This window comes from Syngnathus acus, chromosome 2 (genome assembly GCF_901709675.1).
Source record: "Syngnathus acus chromosome 2, fSynAcu1.2, whole genome shotgun sequence".
In the NCBI taxonomy this organism is placed as follows: Eukaryota; Metazoa; Chordata; class Actinopteri; order Syngnathiformes; family Syngnathidae; genus Syngnathus; species Syngnathus acus.
The window spans coordinates 673304-681983 of NC_051088.1; the positions used below are offsets into that span (position 1 = coordinate 673304).

Genomic DNA, 8680 nt, shown 5'->3' on the forward strand with positions numbered 1-8680 from the left:
TAGAATATCATGAATAAGTATTCTAGTAGGGTATTCAACTAATCACTTAAATGGTCTAATTAACTCGAAACACCTGCAAGGGCTTCCTGAGCCTTGACAAACACTCAGCTTGGTTCAGTAAACTAAATCACAAGTATGGGGAAGACTGCTGATCTGACTGCTGTCCAGAGGACCATCATTGACACCCTCCATCAGGAGGGTAAGACACAAAAAGAAATTTCTCAAAGAGCAAGCTGTTCACAGAGTGCAGTTTCAAAGCACATCCCCAAAAAGTCTGTTGGAAGGGGGAAATGTGGCAGGAAACGCTGCACAGCCAAGAGAGATGACCGCAGCCTTAACAGCATTGTGAAGAAGAGTCGCTTCCAGAATTTGGGGGAGCTTTAAAGACAGTGGACTGAAGCTGGAGTCCAGGTATCAAAAGCCACTGTTCACAGACGTGTCCGGGAAATGGGCTACAATAGCTGTATTCCCATGGTCAAGCCACTTCTAAACTCAAGACAACGGAAGAAGCGTCTGACATAGGCTATGGAAAAGAAGCACTGGACAGTTGCAGAGTGGTCCAAAGTCCTCTTTTCAGACGAAAGCAAGTTTTGTATTTCATTTGGAAGTCAAGGCGCCAGAGTCTGAAGAAAAGGCTGGGGAGGAGCAAAATCCAAGTTGCTTGAAATCCAGTGTGAAGTTCCCACAGTCAGCGATGGTTTGGGGAGCCATGTCAGCTGCTGGTGTTGGTCCACTGTGTTTCATCAAGTCCAGAGTAAATGCAGATTTTAGAGCACTACATGCTTCCGCGGGGACCTTGGCGGTCCGATCCCCGGCTGCAGAAGCTGGCTCTTGGGACATGGAATGTCACCTCTCTGGCTGGAAAGGAGCCCGAGCTGGTGTGTGAGGCAGAAAAGTTCCGACTACACATAGTCGGACTTGCCTCCACACATAGTTTGGGCTCTGGTACAAGCCCTCTCGAGAGGGGCTGGACTCTCTTCCACTCTGGAGTTGCCCACGGTGAGAGGCGTCGAGCAGGTGTAGGCATACTTATTGCCCCCCGGCTGGGCGCCTGCATATTGGGGTTCACCCTGGTGAACGAGAGGGTAGCCTCCCTCCGCCTTCGGGTGGGGGGGACGGGTCCTGACTGTTGTTTGTGTCTATTCAGGGGTGCTGGAGAGGAGGGTCCGTCGGGAGGTCGAACCTCGGATTCAGGAGGAGCAGTGTGGCTTTCGTCCTGGCTGTGGGACAGTGGACCAGCTCTACATCCTTGGCAGGATCCTCGAGGGGGCATGGGAGTTCGCCCAACCAGTCCACATGTGTTTTGTGGACTTGGAGAAGGCGTTCGACCGTGTCCCTCAGGAGGTTCTGTGGAAGGTGCTTCGGGAGTACGGGGTGCCAAGCCAACTGATAAGGGCGGTTCGGTCCCTGTATCACCGATGCCAGAATTTGGTCCGTATTTCCGGCAGTAAGTCGGATTCATTCCCAGTGAGGGTTGGACTCCGCCAAGGCTGCCCTTTGTCACCGATCCTGTTAATAATTTTTATGGGCAGAATTTCTAGGCGCAGCCAAGGCGTTGAGGGTGTCCAGTTTGGGGACCTCAGCATCGCCTCTCTGCTTTTTGCAGACGACGTGGTGCTGTTGGCTTCTTCAAGCCATGATCTCCAGCATTCTGGAGTGGTTCGCAGCCGAATGTGAAGCGGTCAGGATGAGGGTCAGCACCTCCAAATCCGAGTCCATGGTCCTCGGTCGGAAAAGGGTGGAATGCCCTCTCCGGATCAGGGATGAGATCCTGCCCCAAGTGGAGGAGTTCAAGTATCTTGGGGTCTTGTTCACGACTGAGGGCAGGTTGGAGCACGAGATCGACAGGCGGATTGGTGCAGCGTCGGCAGTAATGCGGACTCTGTACCAGTCTGTCGAAGTGAAGAGAGAGCTGAGCCAAAAGGCAAAGCTCTCGATTTACCGGTCGATCTATGCTCCTACCCTCACCTATGGTCACGAGCTATGGATCGTGACCGAAAGAATGAGATCCAGGATACAAGCGGCCGAAATGAGTTTCCTCCGGAGGGTGTCCAAGCTCTCCCTTAGAGATAAGGTGAGAAGCTCGGTCATTCGGGAGAGACTCGGAGTAGAGCCGCTCCTCCAAGTTGAGAGGAGCCAGATGAGGTAGCTCGGGCATCTCATCAGGATGCCTCCTGGACGCCTCCCTGGGGAGGTGTTCAGGGCATGTCCCGCCTGTAGGAGACCCCAGGACGACCCAGGACGCGCTGGAGAGACGATGTCTCTCAGCTGGCCTGGGAACGCCTTGGGATCCCCCGGGATGAGCTGGATAAAGTGGCTGGGGAGAGGGAAGTCTGGGAGTCCCTCCTAAAGCTGCTGCCCCCGCAACCCGGCCCCGGATAAGCGGACGAAGATGGATGGATGGATGGATGGATGGATGGATGGATGGATGGATGGATGGACATGCTTCCGTCTGCTGAAAAGCTCTATGGAGATGATGATTTCATATTCCAACATGATCTGGCATCTGCCCACAGTGCCAAAACCACCAGTAAATGGTGTACTGACCATGGGAAAACTGTCCTCGATTGGCCTGACCTGAACCCCAGAGAGAATTTGTGGGGTATTGTGAAGAAGAAGCTGAAAGACACCAGACCCAACAATGCAAATGAGCTAAAGGCCACTATTGAAGCATCCTGGGCATCCATAACACCTCAGCAATGCCCAAGGCTGATTGCCTCCATGCCACGCCGCATTGATGCAATAATCCATGCAAAAGGATTCCCAACCAAGTACTGAGTGCATCAATGGACATTTTCAAATGTTTGATATTGTTCTGCTGTTATAAATCTTTTTTTTTACTGGGTCTGAGGAAATATTATAATATTTTGAGATCGGATATTTGAGTTTTCTTAAGCTGTAAGCCATAATCAGCAATATTAAAATAATAAAAGGCTTGCAATATTTCAGTTGATTTGTAATGAATCCAGAATGTATGACATTTTGTTTTTTTAATTGCATTACAGAAAATAAAGAACTTTATCACAATATTCAAATTTTCTGAGACAGTCCTGTATATATATACATATAGGGTGCGGCAAACAAAACAAAATGGCATTATATGTACTTTTCGAAAATAAAAAAATACTTTTTGTATTTTTAATGTATTTCCATTTTATTAAACCTACAAATGTGTCAGATCATTTTGCCAGACCGTAATTGGTTCCAAAAACCACCCGCAATAAGTGAAATCCACGACGTACGGTCACCCTCTCATCTGTACTTTTTTTTTTATCTGTACATTTTTTGTGTCAATAAATGTATATGAAACCATTTAAGTGCATATTTTATTATTAGAACATTAAATAATTGTTTCAAACATGTAAATAATACATTAATAGTATAAGTAACATACAGAACATTTTGTATAAATATCGAAAATATAAATATACGTGTGTGTGTGTGTGTGTAACATGTTAACAAGAAGTACTGGGCAGGCTAACAAGTTAGCGGAAATATGCTAATTCCCGATCGTGCTAACTTGAAAACGGACCTCTAAAGGAATTTAAACGAACATTTGGAGCAATACTACATTGTCCTAAAGGTTAGACACGTGGTCGTTCATTTGTCTTGTTAGGAGACCCACTTACATCGTCAATGACAGGAAGTGGTATCGCCTGAAAATGGCCTTCAAAATAAATAACCCTACTTCAAATCGAAGCACAGCTGAATAACAAATAACATGGAGAATTCTTAACACATACTGTAAATGTCTTTAGAACAACTTTTATTGTTATAATTTTTTATAACAAGGTACAAGTGTACATACTGTAAATACTCTAACTCTTTTATTATTATAAATTTTTTTCTATAACAAGGTACAACTCTGTAAATATGTTTTTAGAACTCTTATTATAATATTTTTTTTATAAAAAAGGTACAAGTGTACGCACTGCAATTGTGTGGGCACTCCTTGCCTTCTGCTGGTGTGTGGGCAGGTTTTGTGCCATAATTCCTCAATTTAGAAGTTTTATTTTGACTTTTACATTTTTTTTCAATTTGGAAAAAAGATCCGCGATGTAGTGAAACCGCGATAAACGAACCGCGTTGTAGCGATATATATATACGTATATATATATATATATATATATATATACGTATATATATAGTATATACACACACACATATACACGCACACACACACACACACATATAGCCATTGTTTGGGTTTTTTGTAAGATGCTTTCATTGTAAAGCTCCAGCTCAACAGGATTACGTTATGAAGTCATGAACCATTGCATGACCACCAGGCGGTGATCAAGAGCATGACTGGGCGGCAGTAGCAGTGGTTCAGTGTCGTCTGGACCGAGAAGGTGGGAGCAAACTTTTCACAGACCTGGTTATGAGCACCAAGAATGACAAAATCTTCCAGGAGAGTATCCAGCTGGCCATTTGTCTGCTGGAGGGAGGAAACACAGAAATACAGGTTAACTGGGGCACCCTTATAAACCTGAACCCCATCTGGCTAAATGGTACTCCAGACGTTTTCTATTTGAGAATCTTTTTCCTACTTTCTCAATTCTGTAGAACTCATTCTACAAGCTGATGATGGGGGATAACAAGTCGGAAAAATTCTTCAAAGTTCTCCACGACAGGATGAAAGAGGCTCAGATGGATATTAAAGCCACCGTTTCGGTCAACGTTGGCGAGATGTCACACAAAGCCAACGAAAAGGAGCTTGAAAATGGTGAGGTCACCCTGAACATGTTTTGCAAAGATGACTTCTCAACACACCTGCTCTTCTTGGAAAGGCTCTTCTTCACCACTTGGACTTTGTATTACTGACGGACATTCCCTACTGGTCCAGAGCCAAGGTGGCAGCCCATCCTCTCTGCAGGCACAGTCAATAGCGGAGCAGAAAGAGATAGAGACAGAAATGGGCCCGGCTGTTCTTATGATGAAGCCCATCCTGAGGTTTCTACAGCTTCTTTGCGAGAACCACAATCAGGATCTACAAGTGAGTGGTGGTCCCATCTGGTAGCCATGAGTGGAATAAGCAAATTGTTTATCTTGTTTGACATGCTCTTTCAGAACTTCCTGCGCTGTCAGAACAACAAGACAAATTACAACCTAGTGTGTGAGACGCTGCAATTCTTGGACATCATGTGTGGAAGCACCACGGGTGGCCTGGGCCTGCTGGGACTCTACATCAATGAGTCAAATGTCCACCTCATCACGCAAACTCTGGAGACCCTCACGGAGTACTGTCAGGGCCCGTGTCAGGAGAACCAGGTAGGAGACCGTGCTTCCGCATCATGCAAACATTCTGAGGTTTTTGTCTTCGTTTGTTTTAGACATGCATCGTGACGCACGAATGTAATGGCATCGACATCATCACGGCACTCATCCTCAATGACATCAGCCCGCTCTGCCGTTACCGGACAGATATGGTGCTGCAGCTCAAGGTGCGCTGTCCTCATGTCATGTGACATTACATTGCCTCATATGATATCACTTTTACCAGGACAACGCCTCTAAGCTGCTGCTGGCGCTCATGGAAAGTCGCCATGACAGTGAGAATGCAGAGAGGATTCTCTTCAACCTCCGTCCTCGAGAACTGGTCGGAGCCCTCTCTTCGCATGTGTCAGTGAGGTGGTTCATCTACCGACAGTGTTTTTTCTGTATGTTTGTGTCTGCGTGTGTGTGTGTGTGTGTGTGTGTGTGTGTGTGTGTGTGTGTGTGTGTGTGTGTGTGTGTGTGTGTGTGTGTGTGTGTGTGTGTGATTGCGTGCATGCGTGCGTGCGTGCGTGCGTGTATGCAGGTGGACATGATCAAGAAGGCCTACCATCAGGAGAGTGAATGTGAGGGTGGAGAGGTGTCACCTCGTGAGGTGGGACACAACATCTATATCCTGGGCCAGCAGGTGAGCCACTCAATATAAGGTGTTCTCTTTTTTGGCTCTGGGGCCACTAAAAGACCAGTGTTTTGCTGGAGAGCGTTTCCCCTGGGAACTCCATGGTTCTGCTGGTAGACGTCAATGCTCAAGTGTGCGATGACAGGTGGTCCGTTATCAAAATCATGTGCTTGACAAGGCTCGTCCATACCGAACACCATGTTCAAGTATAAGAGTGTCCATATTTTCACCAAGAAACCCTAGCCTGCAATTTGGTGATGGACTGTGTAGTTCTTTTCATCGGATTTGCAGCCCCATGTTCTGGACACTCGGATGAAGCGAGGCGTGGAGCCGTCAACTGAGAGTGTCCAATGGTGGGGGAGGATACTGGTTTGACCTGGAAGACCCAAACGTATAGTGAGGGTTTGCTGGGAATGTCTGGCACAATCAGCTCTCAGAAAGAGTTTCAACTACCACCTCTGGCAGAACTTTGCTCACGTCCTGGGAAAGGCAGGGGACATTGAGTCCAAGTGTTCTGTTCCTCCATTGTTGAGACGGCCGATCGGAGCTGTGGCCGTAAGGTGGTTGGTGCCTCTTGTAGCCGCAATCCAAGGACCCGCTGGTGGACATTGGCAGTAAGGGATGCGTCAGCTGAAGAAAGAATCCAATTGGGCCTTTTTGGCCTGTGGGACACTGCAGTTGACAGGTACCGGCTGGCCAAATGGAACGCCCATTCGGTGGTCGGTGAAGCAAAAAGTCAGACATGGGAGAAGTTCGGTGATACTGTGGAAAATGACTTTCGGACGGCTTAGAGGAAATTCTGGTCTCAGGAGAGGAAAGCAATGCACCATCAACACTGTGCAAAGTGGAGATGGGGTGCTCCTTACCGCAACTCAGTGGGGAGTCTGTGGGGAGAATATTTAAAGACCTCAATTCCACCGACACATCTTCCATAGGCAAAACAGAGCCTGGGAACTCTGAGGTGGGCTCTCCTATCTGTTGGATTGAAGTTACTGAGGTGTTCCTAAAGGCTCTTGATGTTGTGGGTCTGGCTGGGTTGACACGCCTGGCCATTTGCATTGAAATCAGTGTCAGTGTCTCTGGATTGGCAGTATTTTGGGAGTAAACGACTGCACCAAGTTCAAAGAAAATGCCTTCAAAGCTGGTGATAGAGTTTTCCCCACTCTACCGATGCACGAACCACACGTGAGACAGTTTGCCCATTTTACACTTGCAAGCGGAGACAGCCATTATCATCCTGTATGGTACAGAGGTGCTTGAAAGCAGTCTAACTTTTGCCTCTATTTATTGAGAGAAAACAGGGTGGTGGTGAGGGTGAACAGGTTTCAGGGGTCACCTCTGCTAACTGGTTAATCAGTGCAAAAGGGTCTTATCTCTTTGTTTTACAAAGTTGTGTAAACAGATACTAGTAGAGCATCTTTAGATAAGCTAAGCAGGAATGTTTGCACAACATTGCTTTCCAATGTCGGCAACAACTGAAGGGAATGTCGAAAGTTTCAATGAGTCAAGGAAAGGTGGAAAGTTTTAAACAGAGTTAATGAGTTAATGATTCTAGTCAACATTTCAACATAATCATACGATTAAAATAAATTGTCAACCCTAACCGCTGCTGATCGAGACGGCAAATGTACACTGCATCTAAAATTGTTTTAAAAATAGTGGCCGTTCTTCCACCATTACCTGACGTTCTCAGAGTGTCCAAGTAAGAACATGCAGACAATAAAAGATCGAGCATCTCACTGCACTCACTGGTGCCGGTCCAAGTTTCCTTCAGGCAGTGGAATTCCTGTGACAAAACAGACTATGCAACCAAGTGCGGCATGAGATTGAGTTTATTGATTATAGGGAAAGGGGAAATGGGAGTCTGGAACTCTGGCGGAGCGGGTGCTGCTACAAAGTGGCAGCAAGGCGAGCTGACAATTAGTGCCGGAACACAGCTGGTGGCTTGCGGAGTGAGAGCAAGCAGGCAGGCAGACAGATTGAAAGGCGAGATGAGTTTGTGGTCGGGGACAGGCTGAAGATAAGACCAGACAGAGTTTGGAGCGAAGACAGGCAAGCAGAATGTAAGGCAGAGACGTAGTCAGGCGGGGCAGCGTTCATGAATGGTCAAGCAAACAGGCAAGCAACGGGAGTCAGTGGGGGAACGAGCAGTGAGCGGAGGGATAGCATCATGGGACAAACTGACAAGGAGTGACGTAAGTCCAGGGTTTAAGTAAGACCTATGCTGCTGGGGTTTTTGACTCCGCTACTTTCTTCTGATGCGTCTGTTGATGGTGGCTGAGGTCCAAGCTGCGTCAGCAAGATCCACTCCCTGTTTGACTGCTTGTCTCCAAGTTGAGCATTCGTCAGCAGTGCATTACCATATTTGATGGTCTATTTCGCACCGCTTCAAGTCTCGCTTGCAGACGTCCTTGAACCGCAGTTTTGGGCGACCACTGATGCGGGATCCATCTGTCAGTTTGCCATAGAGGAGATATTTTGGTATGCCACCAGGTTCCATCCTTTTTACATGGCCTAGCCTGCGGAGTCGTCTCTTGCAAAGGTTGGCATACAGCGACCTCATGTTGGCGCGCTCAAGTACCTCGGTGTTAGTAATCTTGTCCGACCATTAAATGCAAAGAATTCGCCTCAAACACCATAGGTGGAAACTGTTGAGCTTCTTCTTGTACCTTGAGTCCAGGTTTCGCTGCCATGGATAAGAGTACTGAAAGACTGTGCCTGGTAGACTACTATCCACGTATTCAGTAAGGCTGCAGTTGCTCCAAACCCTCTGGTTTAGTTTGGCCA

The 8680-nt window shown here is 47.0% G+C and overlaps 1 protein-coding gene across 5 annotated transcripts in view; it reads left to right on the top strand.

Annotated features, from left to right (window-relative positions):
- Nucleotides 1-8680, top strand: part of itpr3 (inositol 1,4,5-trisphosphate receptor, type 3) — a 312780-nt gene that overhangs the window by 182410 nt on the left and 121690 nt on the right. For all 5 annotated transcript variants that reach the window (XM_037245884.1, XM_037245880.1, XM_037245881.1 and 2 more), the window contains 7 exons: nucleotides 4290-4465; nucleotides 4567-4726; nucleotides 4791-4996; nucleotides 5071-5271; nucleotides 5334-5444; nucleotides 5504-5599; nucleotides 5801-5902. In XM_037245884.1, the coding sequence (XP_037101779.1) occupies nucleotides 4290-4465; nucleotides 4567-4726; nucleotides 4791-4996; nucleotides 5071-5271; nucleotides 5334-5444; nucleotides 5504-5599; nucleotides 5801-5902 (1052 nt within the window). The remainder of the gene's footprint in view (nucleotides 1-4289; nucleotides 4466-4566; nucleotides 4727-4790; nucleotides 4997-5070; nucleotides 5272-5333; nucleotides 5445-5503; nucleotides 5600-5800; nucleotides 5903-8680) is intronic.